The sequence below is a fragment of the Gopherus flavomarginatus genome, chromosome 2 (genome assembly GCF_025201925.1).
Source record: "Gopherus flavomarginatus isolate rGopFla2 chromosome 2, rGopFla2.mat.asm, whole genome shotgun sequence".
Lineage (NCBI taxonomy): Eukaryota > Metazoa > Chordata > Testudines > Testudinidae > Gopherus > Gopherus flavomarginatus.
In genome coordinates, this window is record NC_066618.1 from 35,857,908 (window position 1) to 35,876,308 (window position 18,401).

At 38.8% G+C, this 18,401-nt stretch overlaps 1 protein-coding gene across 1 annotated transcript in view; it reads right to left on the reverse strand.

Annotated features, from left to right (window-relative positions):
• Positions 1-1,402: 1,402 nt before the first annotated feature.
• GPR158 (G protein-coupled receptor 158) overlaps positions 1,403-18,401 on the reverse strand; it is a 336,022-nt gene continuing 319,023 nt past the window's right edge. The window contains exons 8-11 of the mRNA XM_050939019.1: positions 17,482-17,620; positions 9,391-9,496; positions 7,683-7,829; positions 1,403-7,039 (exon numbers count right to left, since the gene is read on the reverse strand). Coding sequence (XP_050794976.1) covers positions 5,570-7,039; positions 7,683-7,829; positions 9,391-9,496; positions 17,482-17,620 — 1,862 coding nt within the window. The 3' untranslated portion in view covers positions 1,403-5,569. The remainder of the gene's footprint in view (positions 7,040-7,682; positions 7,830-9,390; positions 9,497-17,481; positions 17,621-18,401) is intronic.

Sequence of the window (18,401 nt, forward strand, 5' to 3'; positions counted from 1 at the left end):
ACAAAAGTGGTGGAAAAACATCTCCTCACATGGATGGCGCTAGTTTGATATTCACGTACCTGCACCTGAGAGCATGAGCATTTCTTTGCAGAGATAGCAGCTGCTATAGATTGAATGTCCCATATGCAGAGTCTACACTTCATCTCATTTTACAACTAGAAATTTATCTGTTATGTTCTCCTTCTTATCGTTGTTAGAGCACACAGCTGTAATATTTGGAGCACTATACTCTTTTACATCTTTGGAATGCAGTGGAAACTTAGCACCAATCATATCTTGGAGCGTAGATTTCAATAATTTGGTAGTAAAGTGTAAAGCATGACATTTGTTCGCAGAGAGTCAATAACTAAAACAATCAATAGCATGCATGAAAAAAATAATGTTCAACTTTTTGAGTATTAAAGGAACATAAGATTGAGCATTATTGCCAAACAAAGGGTGTACGATAAACCAAGTTAAAGAATAATAGAAATCTTTTGTTATACTCCTAATATTGCTGGAGCCAATCTGTGATTAAATTAGCCCCAAACAAATGTTAGCAATATTGCCTCTTTAGGAAAAAAAAATGTATGACAGAGAAACAGAGAACCAAAGAAATTTAGGGCTGGAAGGGGTACCAAGTATATCTAGACCAAGGCTTACAGGTGTTTGTCCAACCTGTTCTTAAAACCTTCCAATAACAGGGATTCTATAATATCCTTTGTTAACCTATTCCTGCGCTTAACTATCCTCAGAGTTAAAAGAAAATTCTGAATATCTAACCTAAATCTCCCTTGATGTAAATTAAGCCCATTACTTCTTGTCTAAACTTCAGTGGAAATAGAGAACAATTGATCAGTGTCCTGTTTATAACTGCCCTTAGCATATTTGAAGACCATTATCAGGTCTCCCCCTCACTCTTCTTTTCTCAAGATTAAACATACCCAGTTTTTTAACCTTTCCTCTTAGGTCAGGTTCTAAACCTTTTATCTTTTTTGTTTCTCTCCTCTGTACTCTTTCCAATTTGTCCATATCTTTCCTAAAGTGTGGCACCCAAAACTGGATACAGTACTCCATGAGGCCTCACCAGTGCTGAACAGAGCAAGAGCAGAACAATTACCTCCCATGACTTAGATATGACACGCTTATTAATGTTGTGCAAAGCACAAGTTATACTTCATCATAAAACTGAACCAAATCAAAAGTCATATTGAAATAAATATAATCAAAAGCTTCAATTTTGAATTTTTAATGAAAATTTTCATCCAAAATTCAATTTTTGACAGAAAAAACAAAAAAGTTGATGAAAATGCATTTTTTTTTATTTTGGTCAGTGACAGATACTGCCACCTATAGATCTGGTCAAAATTTTCTGATGATCAAAAAACTGTCAAGATTTCAAAAAAGAAGCACACATTTTCAAAAAAACTCTCCAATTTTTTCCATATTCCAACCAGCTTTAGAAATAATTATGACTATCTGACATTAACAGCGTGCCTAATTCTGCTGCAGTGATCTGAAGAAAATGAATATTATATGCAACATACGAGAAAAAAGATATTATCGTCATAAGATCAATGAATACCTTTAATGTGTTGGAAGACTCACTTGAAATGCTATTTTTCAAGCTAGATCAGAAAACAGTTCAGTTTGAAACAGCAGTCACTTTGCAATACAACATAAAAGGATCAGAAACAGATTTTCATATAAATGTGCTTTATTGCAGAGAAGTTACATTATTTATATGCTGTGACACATTACAACATAAAGCTATCAAATATTTCATGGTGGATACTGTAGGTTGCCAGATAATATTCTTATAAGAACTACTGAATAAAGTGAATAGACTTACAGCTTTATTTACTCTACAATTCTGAGTAGCTAAAATGTTAAAGTGAAAAGGCAGTGTTTTCTCAGGCGGGCCAGTCATCGAATGCATGCAAAAGCCTAAGGAGAGAAAATATAAAAGTGCTGTCTGTTTTCAGATCCATAATGCCACCAAAGCTGATGGGTGAGTAATTATTTGTATTTTAAGCATATAATTCTTGCATAAAATATACAAGTCTATTAAGATTGGTATAAATCTAATTATTTATGAACCATAGTTTAGAAACAAAGGAGAGATGCAGCTTACACATGCATTTGAAAAGGACAACCTAGCAAATGTTTGTGGCCTGAGCGATCATCATCTATCTTCTTAACAAATCTGCTAGAAAACATCTTAATTCTAGAGTAGCATTTCTCTTGGCTGAATAATGACAATGGAACTCCAGAAAAAGACAACTAAGCAATCTAGCTAATATATGCTGGTGGAGAAGAATCTATGGAATATAGAAAATCATTTAGGTATAACTTAGTATGCTTTCTTTAAGCAACGTTTCTAGCAGGACCATAGGGAAATAACAATTCAGTGAAATTTGGCCCCTTTGTTTTCTAAAGTGTTAAAACAATCTAAAGTACTAACAATATCAGTTACTGTATATGCCAGGGAAATCATTCCTTAATGAGTGTAATTGCTTTTTAAAAAAAGTTCTCCCATTTCACCAGGCTTAAAGTAAATGACGTGAGCAAGCCTAAAATCCATATGTATAATATTTAAAGAGAGGGAAACAGTTTGTGCATCAGAAAACAAACGTAAAATGAAAATATCCATTCTGGGTGAGATCCTTGGCTGATATAAGTCACTGTTATGCCATTGACTTCAATGGAGAGATGTCAATATACACCTGTTAAGGATCTGGCCCTATTTCTTTGCTGCTAATGAATTTTCCCACTCAAGATATCCTAAGGACAAGCAATCAGCAGAGGGATCAGCAGTGGCACAAATACAGTAACACATAGGAAATGATTCTGCCTGTGGTGCAATGGGTAGCACCAGAGCACGGCTCACATGTGGATCCCCAGCGGGCCTGGTTTGGAGAGCTACCCACACAACTGCTACATAGCAGAAGCAGTTCATTCACATGCCGCACCACAGGAGTGCACAGAGGGCAGAAGGGTCACAGTGACTAGCAAAATCAAGGCATGACATCACACCCCTGTGAACATGAGTCCTAGGAGGGGCTGGGTGGATGCAGAAGATACCCCCACCCCATTGCCCTCTGCATGCCAGCTGCAAGTGTGGGTGTCATCATGCAGACAGGGACCAGGCAGGGACCAAGCTGCATCATGGCACCAAACACACAGCCCTGCTGGGGAAAGGGGCATATCTAAAGACCCATGTGCTCCTCTGCTGCTCAACAGGGGCTGTCTTGTGCTGCACAGGCAGATCCCTGCACATGGACGGGATTTGTACTGTGTGCCTCTCCAGAGGGCCCCCAGCATGCTCCTGGAAGGCTCTCTCTGCTTGGTAGCACCCTGAGATCTATGCAATGGCAGAATGGAGCCCACATATCATCCAGAGGACTTTTGACTTGCTAACCAGGAGCCTGATCCTAATCCTACTGAAGTCAATAGACTCCCACTGACTTCAACAAGCTTCGGCTCAGGTCCTAGATAACGTTTGTGCGGGATGGGGAGGACAGAGAGAATCTGTGTGTGTGCATTCTAATTGTAACTCTTCACTATGGGCACAGTGCTGGAGGCAAGGCCAAGTCTCTCACTTTCCCTTTTCACAGCTCAACGCAACAGGACTGGCTGCCTTTGCTTACACCTTGAAAAGGAGAGGGAATGTCCTCCTCATTTCACTTTGCCCAAGTCTCTTAGGAACCCACTTCTATGAGGCCCATGAGAAGTCAGATTATATTACATATGTGTATCTCCATATGCATTAAATATATCTATTATGTATATATAATATACACACATACATTAAACAACACAGCATTAAGTTATCCTCCCTTCTGGTTTTCCCAGTGAATCCCATCATCTCTCTCAAACTGGAAACTCTTCAAGAGGACTGGGATTGCCTTTACTTTGGGGTATTGCACATCTCCAAGCACAAAGCTCGTTACATGACAAGTCCTAGATTTAGATAAGCCAAGGCCACACCTGGTCTGCTAGTACTTTACTTATTATTAGTCCTTGTAGCCTCTACAATAACTATTAAGCCCTGACCGTGCTAAGATTTATTCATGTGTAAATCCCATTGACTTCAACTGGTTACTCAGAGTGTATAAAGTTAAACACGCATGAGTCTTTGCTGGATCAGGGCCTTAGTTATCACTGGGGATTACTTGTATCTAACGTATATGTTATTACAAATAAAAACATTATCGGGGGGGGGAGTTTAAGGAGCGGGGAAGAGTGCGATGCCCCATCCTTTTCTTCTCTTTCTGTCTCTTGATTGCATTTCGGGGGGAAGTGCTGTGTTAGGGTTAATCTCTTCTCTTTTTGACATTTAAAGGGACAGTTCTTGAAAGTTCACCAGCAGGAAACATAGCAGCTCTAAACTATCTAAAATGTTTCCCTTAGCTGTGTGTTTCTAGTGAAACAGATCATATAAACTAAGGTTATTTTTTGTTATCTTTGTTCTTTTTCTTCAGCAGAATATGCTCAGTTTGAAATACTGAGGAATATATTGATGATGGATGATTAAAGCAGGAATTCTGGAGTGATAAATGATATTTGTCAAACTTGTAACAAACAACAGATAAGTTGTCCTTGGACTTATCCAAATACACAGCTAAATAGACGACTTGCTCTCCACTAATAAAGTCTATGAGTGCTAACAGAGAAGTGCCAAACAAATAACTTACCTTGTATAAAAACCCTGAATAATACAGTATCAAACTATAATTTTAAATAATAGACAGTAGAACAGAAAATTCACAATATAAATCACAATAAAACTCAACGTATTTTCCCATACAAGTTATGGCTTTCATAGCCAGTGAAAGCTTACTGTAATTCATAAATAAACAAAAGTCTATAGCAGGTATTGTAAATTGCGATAACAATAGAATATCTGCAGATTGCATAAATGTGTTGTTGTGTCACATAATATCAAAGGTATTTGCAAAATGTATACAATCTGGAATGCTTTAATATGAGACACAACAATGTATTTAAACATACATGTATAAGAAAATGAGAGCAATCATTATATAAAATGTATTTTTGGGATGCATTAAGTTAGCAGTGCTATCAAGGTTAAATATGAAAAGTCATCTTTTCAGTAAGTTGCTCATTGATACCAAATTTTGCAATCAAGACATTTTCCATGCCATATTTCTATTGGATCTTTAAAGTCCCAAGGGCAAGTTTCGCCCAGTTTGGGGCAATCAGGAATAATTCAGTTGGAATTTGATTGATTGTTAGAGCCATTCACTTTTTTTTTCTTTTTGTAAGAGAGAAATGGTTTTGCAAAGGCAGGTGTCTGTTCATTTAGACTGTAAACTCCTCAGCACAGGGACCATGTCCCCTCCATGGTTTGGATATCACTGATCACACTGTTGGCACTCAACAAATAAACAACAACAACAACAATAATTTATTTTGCTTATTTCCTACTTTTTTCATGTTCTGGTCCCCTCAGTTAAGTGATACTCCTTAGGAATTTTCAGATCCTCTTGGCCTACTCCCCCTGTCACTTTCCTCCTTCCTGTAGTCTTTCTTCTTGGTGCTGCTACTCTTTTCAGTCCAAAACTTCTTATTTTTGAGACATTGCTGTTTTATTTGCACCTAAAGCAGCTGTGTTTGATAAAGCTACACCTCTTTCTGCATTTGGTAAATCTGGTGTTTCAAACTCCCATGGACAGACTTCAGCTCGAGATGTTAAAGCTTGCTGTAAATTACTACTTGATCTATAGGAGTCAGATGAAAGCACGTTTCCCTCCAAGGATGTGTTTTTTTTCTTTTCTCCCAAATTATTGAGCTTTTCCCTTTCAGCTGTTTGCACTGCAGCTTTTTTTGGCAGTTCCTCAGATTCCCCAGCACAAATATTTGCTGCATAATATTTATTAACATTCTCACACTTAAACCCAGGGATGATCTGAGACTTGGAATTTAAATGTTTTTTCTCATTTTCAAAAACCTGCTGCTCTTGGGTCTCCCGAATGCACGCTTCCGACTTCTCTGTGCTCTTTTGATTTGATTGCTGATACCCTTCAGCTGTCTTAAGCTTGTGATGAGATTTCCCCTTTGGCTGGGAAGTGTGATTTTTCTCTGTTTCTGAGGAAGCAATAGACACATGTTTTTGAACTTTCGATTCAGAAGGCACAGAATCAGGAGTTTGGTCATAAATCTCCCAAGGACAAATTTCTGCTATGTCAAAATTGTCCTTAAGCAGGGACTTGCCTGTGCCTGCGTCAGGATTTGCAATTGTCTGACTAACCCTTTGTTGTTTCATAATTCCAGATTTATGTGGTTTCCTTGTCTCCTCAGTGTGAGTAGAGTTTTTCCGATGTGAATCTTTATGCTCCCCTTTATCGCTGGCTGAGTGTTTTTTGCTGGCCTCTTTACCCTTTTGCTGAGGTTTATGGGATCTATTGCTTTCTTCTAGACTTTGCGTTTTCCCAGTAAACCCCAGTGTCTTTTCCTTGGCACTAGCAATAACACTGAGAGATTTTTGTAACACAGATGTTCTTGGATGCAGAGGCTTCTTATCCGCACTCAAGTTGTGCGCACTTAGTGATTTGCACATTAAAGGGACAGATTCAGTGGACACAGCTTCAACGTTTTCTGTAGATTTTTTTGTTAATTTTTCCCCTGTCAAGGAATCCAGCAGTGAATTATCAGCAGTTATAACTTCTGCGCTTTCTGTGGTTAAGCTATTGGACTTTTCTGTTTGATCTCTAACATGATCATAAGTGCTATGGGACTTTTTTAATGAAAAGACTCTATTTTTCAAAGACTCCTCCTTTGGCTTTACATAACTTGTGGAATCCTGCGGGTTTTTTCTCACAACTGCAGTGTTCTTTGTAGCATTGTGGTCCATAAGGTCCTTGTCCTCCCTGGAGCACTGCCTGGTGACTGTCTCAGGGATTTCAGTAATTCGTCTCATTATTGAACGACCCAAGCCCTTCTTGGAGCACCTCTTTTTCTGGAGATGTGGGTTATTAGCAATCATCTTTTTCCTTTTATAGATTTCAAGCTGGGCATATAGTTTCTTCAACTCATCCTAGAAAACAAACGGCAAAACTAGTACATACGACATAAATCAAGTCAAATGAACAGTCTCAGTGAATTCCATTTAAGCTCCAGCTGTCTAAATATGACATTAAATTAATTGCATCTTTTCTACTGTTTAAATTTGTCACTGCTCCATGTAATTGGATTACATTTTTGTTAAGGGTAAGTTCAGATTTAACCCATTGCACAGAATAGCCATCACATATTGTCCCAGAGCATATTCCATGCACAGACAGTTATAAAATACTCATGCTGTAATTTTAGGCTTCTTCTGGAACCAAATGGGGTTACTGTGAATTCTTTATTAACCAGAGGAAAAGATAACAGCCCCCCCTTCTCTGGGCAGTGACAGTCAAAGCACTCTTGGGAGAGAAGTGCCCTTTTATCAAATGAAGTAGGGATGGCGTATTTTGATCAGTTTATGAAGTTTTATAACAAGTAACACAGTCTCTGCTCACATTAGTATGTTTTCCCCAAAATATGTCACATGATTTGATATTGCTAGAACTGAGCTGGCCCACTTCATCTGATGTCTGCAATAAAAAAAAAATCAAACTGACATGGCTCAGAGTTTATTGGTAGAAAAAAACTTGTCCTTAAAAATGAATTACAGTTAAAAGTTTTGTATTTACCCTGATGTCCTCAGGGTCCAAACTATGCTCACTCCAGGCTGAATTGATACTGCTGTTTAGATAGGACCCAGATCTACCCATGTCGAGTTCATCTTCATATGCTTCAGCAGCTATGTCATCTCTTGGGTTATTGCTTGAGTGTGAAAACTGCAATAAGTATTTGTAAAAAGATGTTGCAGTTAGTGTATTGATAAGGGTCCAATCAACATTCAGAAGTGTACAACTATTCTCCAGGTTTCATTTTACAAGCCTGGATTCAAACAATAGCTGTCTCTCAGTAGGCATTATTAGAAGAGGTACTATATTAATTAATTAATACTCTTATTGAATAGATACTATTATTAGTGGTGGGTTAACCTGAAAATGTTCAGAGGTTCACTTCAGAAAATCCAACCCTAAGCTGCGACTCCTTCAATTTCAACTCAGTGCTGGCCCTTGGCAATTGTTCCTGTTTCCTATCTGACTTTAGCTCTGACCCCGGGCTTGACTCTCAACCTCAATTCGTGATCCAACCACAAGATCTAACTTCCCAAGTCCCAGTTGTGACCCCACCTTACTATAGGCCAAAGATGCCACCCATACCTTGTATATCTTCCTGTTACATGCTAGATATCACAATATTCCCCCTCCAAGCATAGATCAAAATCAACATCCTCCATTCGGAGGGCCCAAATTCACCCGCACTCTTTTACACTGAACAAATAGAGGCCTCACAACAGTTACAGAACAGTTATACTGAGGAAAGTTACATTGCAAAACTATTACTCATATGGCACTGGTGTACTATAATCTAGATACTCAGCAGAACAGACATGCATTTCATGTGGCAAGTGATCAGCACTACGGGGCATATGCAGAAGGTGGCCAGGAATATGGAGACAGAATTAAGGCCATTGTAAGTATGTTAACTTTCAGTTTCCTTTTGTTTGTGTAATGGAGTTTTTTTCTTATTATAATGTTCTAACAATTGATTTTTATAAGTTAAATATATTCACAAGGTTAAATCTATTAACAAAACTATTTTGTGGGAATTTCCTTATTGTTCTTTCATCAAGAAATTCCATTCTAAAATTAAACTTTCCTAAAATGGAAATGCTCTGAACAACAACTGAAATTGAAGATAATCACAATAATGTTAAAATACAGCAGTGGGCAAACATATCATTTCCTCCAAGTCTTGGGTGAATTCTGATATGTTCCTTCGCAATACTTTTGAAATCGTATGCGTCTCAAACACTAAATGTCATAAAAGCACTTCTGATTAGCAAATAAACACAGTGGCTTGTGTTCTTTGTGGTTAACATTATAAAAAATAATTGATTATTCAAAGCAAGAATTTCTGCAAATGTAGTATTAAAAGAGAACAAAAAATAGTGCGTTTCCCCAAGTATTTTAAGATAAGAAGAATTTTAAAATATACATATTTGAAATTATATTGGACCAATATCATAGAATATTAAAGTTAGAAGGGGACCTTTACGCCAACCCCCTGCTCAAAGCAGGACCAATCCCCAGACAGATTTTTAACTCAGTTCCCTAAATGGCCCCCTTAAGGATTGAACTCACACTCCTGGGTTTAGTAGGCCAATGCTCAAAGCACTGAGCTACCCCTTCCCAGTTACTTGCTAATTTAACAAAGAACTGCTTCTGCAGAGTTATACTGTTCTTTCTGTGGACTTGACAAGAAAAAAAGATAGAAGAAGAATACCTTAGGTATCAGAAGTAACCCAATGGTAACTGTCAAAGTCAAGTGCGTGTGTGCAAAGAACAACATCAGCATCCAATCGGACTGAAGTCTTGAGGCAAGACTAAATCTGAAAATAGAATTCAGAGTGTTGGCAATTTGTCTTTTTTAACATGGTAAACTTAATATTCCTGGACGTAAATTGAAGATAAAATGATGTGTTTGTTTTGTATTACTTTGATATAGACTAGAAGTTCCATTTTCATCCTTTATACATGCACCATAACTCCAAAGGAACTGCGGGGGACAAAAAACAGACCTTTAAGACTATAGGATACTTAAATATTCTCACTCTATTTGTTCAGAAAGCCATTGACTACAACTGAGCTCTGATAATTTACATATGTTGAGGAGTTGGCCCTACAATTTTTAGATTATTCACAAAAACACATTCTTCTCCATTTTACAGCACGTTTTCTAACTAAGTTGCAGCTACAGAATGGGGCTGACAAACTAGCCAGCCGTAGTCACAGAGAACTGAACTGAAATACATTTTAGAAGGGCTAAGAGGGGAGTACAGAAATGGCCTTGATCGCAGGAGCTCCCAGCTCAATACTACAGGGCCTAACAATCTTGCAAATTCTAGTGAATGAAAAGCTAATTTGATTAAATTCATTACATTAAGCTATATTAAGTAATTCTTTGCTGTGCTTTTTTAAAGTGTCATAAAATAAGCACTGCAGTTAGAGCTGGCTGAAGCATGTTCGATTTATCTGCATATGAGAGTTCCCCAAAATGGTAAGCAACGTAATGGACGAATGGATGTACTACTGGCTTGTAATATGCAGGTTTAAAAAAATAATTCAAATAGAAATGATGTTTGCAACCTCTTTCAACTTAAGATACATTTTATAAGAACTTTTATTAATGTCACTGGTCCAGCATGAAACATTAGTTTTTGTGCTACAATAATATACACATAATTTCTTGTTTATTACTTGTAAGCATACTGGTTCATGCACACAATAAAATATAGCAGTCTCTTCCTTAAAGAGATGTTGCCACACTTACATTTTGGAATATTTTTTTTCTAAAGCTCAGAATATTAGAGATCACTAATTGTAGTCATCATTTGGTTATACACCTCTACCCTGATATAATGCAATCTGATATAACACCAATTCGGATATAACACAGTGAAGCAGCGTTCTGGGGGGCAGGACTGTGCTCTCCAGTGGATCAGCGCATTAGCGTGCCTGGCTCCAACATGCTGCTCTGAGTGGTGTGTTAAAGGTGCTGGGCCAGGGCCGAGGGGTTGGATAAGGCACAGAGGGTCTTGGGGGGCAGTCAGGTGTTGGATGGGGGCGGGGCGGTCAGGGGACGGGGAACGGTGACATTGGATAGGGCATGGGAGTCCTGGGGTTGATTAGGGACAGGGGGGGTCTCTGAAGTGGGAGGTCAGGGAACAAGGAGCAGGGGGGCTTAGATGGAGGTGGGGTCTTGGGTGGGGGGTAGTCAGGGGACAAAGAGCGGGGGGGTTGGATGGGTCAGGGGTTCTAAGGGGTCAGTCAGGGGGCGGGAAGTATGTGGGGGTCGGATATGGGGTGGGGCCAGACTGTTTGAGGAGGCACAGCCTTCCATACCCGGCCCTCCATACAATTTTGAACCCCTATGTGGCCCTCGGGTCAAAACATTTGCCCACCCCTGCATTAGGCATTCTCATCTCTCCCACTTATTTTAATCTCGTTTCTAAATTATGTGCAGTATAGACTAAGCTTAAGTTGTCTCACTAGTTGTATTTTGAAAACATTGTAACTCTGTGCTGACATTTTCTAAACAATTAAATTTTTTTAGCATTAATACAGTATTAAAATATCATTAATGTGATGGCAAGTAGTTCACAGCCACGGAAATGAAAGTCATGGTCAAATTAAAATTGGAAGCTTTGGACAGGCTGAAATCAGGAATAAGCCAAGCGAAGGTCTCAAAAGAACTAGAAGTGGGAGAATCAACATTAAAAGTGTGGATCAAAGATGAGGAAAAATTACAATCAATGCTAGCTGAACTGGATGAAAGTGAAGGCCTGGAAAGGAAGCGCCTAAAAACTTCCCAGGATAACCATTTAGACAGAGCAGTACTGATGTCGTTTACCCAAGAACGCTCCGATGGCACACCAATTTCTGGTGACATTATAAGGAAACAAGTGGAGAAACTGAAGAAGGATCTCGATTTTAGATGCTCGGGCGAGGATGCTTCTGCACATCAAGGTAATGAATTTAAAGCTAGCAGTGGATGGCTTAAAGGTTTTGAAAACGTCATGGCATTTGGCAAGTCGCAATTTCAGGAGAGACGTGCTCTGTAGGTATAAAAGCTTGTGACAAATACCCACTAAAGTTACAAGAGATCATCATCGAGGGTAACTATGTTCCAGAGCAAATCTATAACGCTGATGAAACCGGCTTATGTTACTATATGCTGCCGGATAGAACACTTGCTTCTAGGACCAAAGAACAAAAGGCCAAAGGTTTTAAGGTGATAAAAGAGAGAGTGACAATACTTTTTTGCGTGAATAAAACCAGTTCACATAAACTTAAACCTCTGTGCATAGGCAAATCCAGGTCACCTAGGGCTTTCCACCATAAGAACATGGATTCGGTTTCATTCATTTATCGCCATTCAAAAAATGCCTGGATGACATCAGATATTTTCAAGGAATGGTTTAAGAAATATTTTGTACCAGCTGTCTGGAGCCACATACGCAGATAAGCAAAGGCATTGCTCCTGCTTGACAACTGTCCCACCCACCCCCCGGTTGAGACCTTAACCAGCAAAGATGGGAAGATAAAGGTGAGCTACCTTCCTTAGAACACGACATCCAAAATACAGCCCCTCGATCAAGGCATTATAGCCAAATTTGAAATGAACTATCATAAAGCCTTAGTAAAGAAAACTGTTGAGGACAACTCAATGCAGCAATGCCCCTCTGCCATGTACATTGGCCAAACTGGACAGTCTCTACGTAAAAGAATAAATGGACACAAATCAGACGTCGAGAATTATAACATTCAAAAACCAGTTGGAGAACACTTCAACCTCCCTGGCCACTAGATTACAGACTAAAAGTCGCAACATTACAAGCAAAAAACTTCAAAAACAGACTCCAACGAGAGATTGCTGAATTGGAATTAATTTGCAAATTGGACACAATTAAATTAGGTTTGAATAAAGACTGGGAGTGGATGGACCATTACACAGTAAAACTATTTCCTCATGCTTATCTTCCCCTCCCTCCCTCCACAGTTCCTTATATATCTTTGTCAATTGCTGGAAATGGGCCATTTTCATTACCACTACAAATAGTTATTTTTCTCTCCTGCTGACAACAGTTCACCTTAACTGATCCTTCTCCTTATAATGTGTATGGTAACACTCATTGTTTCATGTTCCCTGTGTGTGTGTGTGTGTGTGTGTGTATATTATATATATCTTCCTTCCGTATTTTCCACTACATGCATCTGATGAAGTGAGCTGTAGCCCAGGTAAGCTTATGCTACATATAAATTTGTTAGTCTCTAAGGTGCCACAAGTACTCCTGTTCTTTTTGCGGATATAGACTAACACGGCTTCTACTCTGAAACCTGTATCTTTTAAGTAAGCTTATAAAATAATTATTGTAATTAAAGAAGATACAATTTAACCATTGTAGAACAGATTTATTTACTGCATACACCGTGTTAGTTCTAACAAAAATGATTTGCTGACTATTAATAACGGAAATGCTCGAGGCCAAATCAAGTTTGATATAACGCAGTTTCACCTATAACGTGGTAAGATTTTTTGGCTCCTGAGGACCACGTTATATCAGGGTAGAGGTGTGTATTAGAGCTGGTCAAAACATGTAGGATTTTCCATGGAAAAGTTCAACAAACAAGAAACAAAGGTGTTATTTTCATCTAAATTTTCCATAGAAAATTTCTATTTTCAGCAAAAATTTAAAAACAAATAAATTTTGTTTGGGAGACGCTGCTGCAAAGCATTATGAGAGTTGTAACTTGGGTGCCTCACACCCCCATTCTCTATAGGAGGCCAGGCACCTTGGTTGGACTATATCTCCCATGATGAATCATCTCTCTTCTCCAATACAGTTGGGGGGAACATTTCAGTTTTCAGCGAAAACACAATTTTTTCATGGAAAATGTTGACATTTTTAATCAAAAAATTCATTTGATCAAAAACTCAATTTTACTTTTAAAATGTTTTTGATGCATTTTTTTAACCAGTTCTCATATTTTTCATATAAAATTAGTACAAGTTACTTCAAAAATAATTCTATTCCGGCAAAAGGCAGAGACTGAGTAAAACTTGACAGCAATCAGATGGGGGTGTGACTGCAAGCCCACCTTGATTATTCACTGGCCTCCAGTATAAGTACTAGGGTGCCGTCAGTGCTGTTACTCCTGCCTCTCTGTGGGAGAGAACAGATCCTTTCTGCTCTTTAAGAGACTGGAGCCCCCGCTACCATTTCTGGGAGGACAACTAGGCCATATGCCAACTGCCTCAGCTTCTCTGGGAGGGGAGAGAGGGCCCCTACCACCAACACTGCAAAAGGAGACTGAGGCCAGAGTGCAGGGGTAGAGGTACAGGGGAGGAGCCAAGAGTGCCCCATGACGTGGTGTCCTCGTTGGATGGCTGTTCAATGGCCTGGCAGATGTAACTATAGCATTTTTAGAACATCCATTACTGCTAATGCCTTGTAAAAATACGTACAGTATTGTTCCAAACACAAAAAATAAAGGGACATTTCAAGGGCACTAACTGGCATTCTCAGCAAGAGGCCAAAGCCTGTATGGGTCATGGAGACTGATGTATTTTGTCACCCACAGATCAAGCAGAAGGCATGCTGGAAACATCATGCCTGTCCTGCGGGGCGGGGCCGGGCTTTGCTCTACCCAAGTCTGGTGCAGGGAGAAGGTGGGGGTGGGGAGCACCTGGAGAGCAAGCCCACCCAGCCCCACGCTCACCTCAGACAGTGGCAGCTCCTGTCTTGCGGCCATGGCACTGGGGGTTGCAGAGCAAACCCGACTGGCCCCACACTCATCCTGGGTACTAGTGGCTCTGTCCTGTCCCATGGAACTGGCCTGGGCCTATCTCCCCTCTCCAGGTCATTGGCTCTTGCTGCTAGAAGGAGCCCACCACCGCATCACGTGGTACAAGCCAAGTCTTTGCCTCAAGCTGAACATGTATGCAAAGGGCAGTTGGTGACCTGGGCTCAGATTTCGGGGGAGGGAGGGGTTGAGCTCCCTCTAGTCCTAGCCACCTGCTGTGTCTGACTGGGGCTGGTGCACTCGTAACCACCTTGGCATAAAATGCCCAGCAGAATTCATTCTGTCCTTATGGGGTGGAGATTTTGCTTCTCTACAGTTGTCTGATTTTGTCACCATTTTATTGTTCCAGCTCTGGCTATATATACCTAAGTTCTTATATGGCATGTTTCACAGTGGTATTTGAGTGCTTCCCCTAATTACCGTGCATACACAATAATACATTTATCTGTTTCCTCCAATTTTCAGAGACTGGACTGTGGTTTGTGGTGTTATTTTGGGAAGGTGAGCCCAAAGAAGTGGATTTTGCATTTTGGTGTGAAGATACAAATAATCATGGTTGTTCTGATCTCAACCCATTTCACCCAGATTGGTGGCCAGTTGTTGAGAAGTTCCGTCTCCTACATAGACAATTTTCACTCAAGCTTGACACATGGTCAATCGTTTCCTTATAAGGAGGTTCTATGTGTCTTGATGTTGACTAAACACATTACATAAGCATAATATTATCTAACTTGAACTACATCACAAAATACCATGATCTGCCACATAGTAACCCCATTTTATTTATGTGCCATGACTTATGTCACCAACGTATCCATTAACAAACTGTATCATATATGTGGGTGGGAGAAGTGAACATAAGAACAGCCATACTGAGTCAGTCAAAAGGTCCATTTAGCCCAGTATCCCGTCTTCCGGCAGTGGCCAATGTCAGGTGATCCAGAGGGAATGAACAGAACATGTAATTATCAAGTGATACACCCCATTGCCCATTCCCAGCTTGCCACAGCATGGGTCCCTCATGGTTTTACTTCTGCTGCCTGAAAAAGTACTTACTATCCATCACTAGTCCTATTGTTAATACTGATTGATAGGAAAGGGGGGACTCACTCTCTCATCTTCATATGCTAATTAAATAAAAATCTATTTAAAAAGAGGGATTCCTGTACACAAACTTAGAGGTGGTCTACAGTACTGTGGTTTTGAAAAGGGAATGATACCTGATATGTAAATGATTGGCAAATATCAAAAAGTTCAGGGTTTGATTTGGATGCTTATCTGAATTTAACTCAAACTATCTTAAGCTGCTGGAATTGTCAAATATTATGGTGTTTATCTCATCAGAACAGGTTATGCTGCAAGACATTCGATGCATCCAACTTTTCACACATACTCTGTGAAAATGCTTGGATTTTGGCTGTTTGGGTTACATCCAGAATTTAGGGAGAAGGAGGAGGATAAAAATGAAAGAGGATGGGAAAATAAGTGCACAAAACATTTCAAGAAGATTTAGTTTATGTTGGAATGTTCAAAAAGTTAGAAGGTGTCTTACATTTTCCAAACCAGTTCATTCATCCTTATTTAATTATGGTATATGCTCTCTTATTTCAACAGAATGCCAATACATCCAACAGTAAGAGAGGCACAGGACAACTATAACAAACAGCAAGGAAGGAAAAAAAACCTAGACCATGTGCTGAAAGGAGTAATTCTTCACCAGCAGAAACAGAGAATAAATGCCCTACTGGCCTCTTCCAGCTCACATTTATGTGATTCTTTTCACTTCCTTATTCTCGTTGTGCTATATTTACACTGAGAAAAGCAGCTATTACAGTCAGTGACAGATGGGAAATGTCTCCAGAACTGCACATTCAGAAAATGACAGCTGGTCTGGCCAGTGCAAGGACTATAAGAATGATAATAAAAGAGTCTGGAATTCTACTGAATTTTTGAAAAGTTGAGCTGATCAGAAAGGAAATAAAATCAGACTTATAGAATAGAGGGGAATTCTCAAAAACTCCAATGTTGCAACTTGAGTGGCATGGTAGAGTTGTCAGCTGTGATGAAGGAAATGGGGAGGGAAGAGAGTTCAGAAGGAAAGATGAGAAGTTCTGTTTTTCCTGTGTTTGAGGTTTGAATCAACTGTGAATCATCTAGCAAGACATCAGAAAGGCAGCAAGAGACATGAGCCTGATCAGAGGGGAAGAGGTAGATTTGAGAGTGGTCAACACAGAGATGGTAAGAGACCTTAGGAGTGGGTGTGGCTGTCCAAGAGACAAAAGGAGGAGGCAAGCAAAAGGATACAACAAAAGACATAAGAATCTCACATAGTGTGTAGATTATACCAATATTTTGGATTTTCCAGGACAATTTTATTTCTGCAGTGAAAATTTTGCAAAACCAAATTTGATCACCCCTAATTTTTTGTTATCAGTTACTATAATTTCCCACAACTAAATTCAGGGTAAATTATAATCCCCATAAGACATGAATTTTCATACATATTTGTTATAGTATTACATACATAAACAGTATATTATTATTTTATTTTATATCCAGCATATAAACCACTATGCTTCAAGCACAAGTCAATATAATTATCTCAAGGATTTTCACCTGCTGATCTGTTACACACCAGGAAGAATTCACATAAACTAATATACTTAATTGCCAGTTTTTGGGAGATACAAACCAGTGTGTGCTGTGTAAATGAATTCAAATGGACAGTAATTCTGCTAAATCTAATTTGTTATATATATTAAATTTTGATCCAATTGGCATAAAGAACATGTAAACTAGCTATACTGAAAAAAAATCACATGATTAATAAGTTGATTGCACATATTTTCCAGTCCTATGAGAACATTAGGTTTAATAATGTCTTAATTTGCAGATTAAAATATTTATGAGGTCATTCCATTATGCATCCTATCCAGATTACCCATTTTAAATTGCACCACAGGAAACCTGAAAGATAAACAGTTAAATACTAGATCTACAGATCACTTGCCTAATTGTATGAAATATAGCAGAGATAATGAGCTCATTGTGAACTGCAACAGTCATATAACGTGGCTCATGAAATGCTGATGGGACTGTCCGCACTGCATAGCAGAGATAAACACCCCACAAGAGGAATAAAAATTCAGCTGTGAGAAGAACAAAAAGAAATAATTTGCCATTAGTTTTATAGATGAAAAATAAAGGAAATTTGAAGTTACATAGCATGTTGTATATGTCTGTGTCTATATAAATATAGCCACATATAATCATAAATATATACATTCATACACAAGTATTCATATACTTTCAGATATTTTAAAATTGACATTAGTATCTAACATTTAACTTCAAACATTTAATTTTTACACAATGTGTCATTAGACCAGGAACTTTTGCCTTCATGTTTTCCCACTATTTTAGCTTACAAGTGTTAAAACCAGCCTTTAGAAATTTCTTGTCTGTTTTTCAGCTTGATACCTTAGAAGCCTGACATTATTTGTAATACATTCCTGATTTTTATCTCAGGTTCCTGTTATAAAGGCAGCTACAAGTGCCACTTCAGTTAAGAGTCTGTAAGCCTTTTTAACATGAATATTCTATTTCTAAGATTTATAACTCAGCTGTAACTGTTTCTTCTGGGTTGAAGTACATCCTCTGCTCACTTTAATTCTGTTGTGCCTATGTTTTATAGACATTATGAGCCTCTTTTGAGGAGCCTAAGGACTTGGCAATTACAACAAATGATACATTTCTCCTTAATAAGTAAGAAATAGGTGATGAAAGGAACAAAATAGGAATGGATGAATGCTCAGGGCCAGTTCAAACCATCCCTGTATGAAGGGACTGAACCCCACACTCAAGAGTTTGCATTTCAGTCAGTGTTTTACCGTGACACAATTTTGTTTGTGACACAAACATCTTTCACAT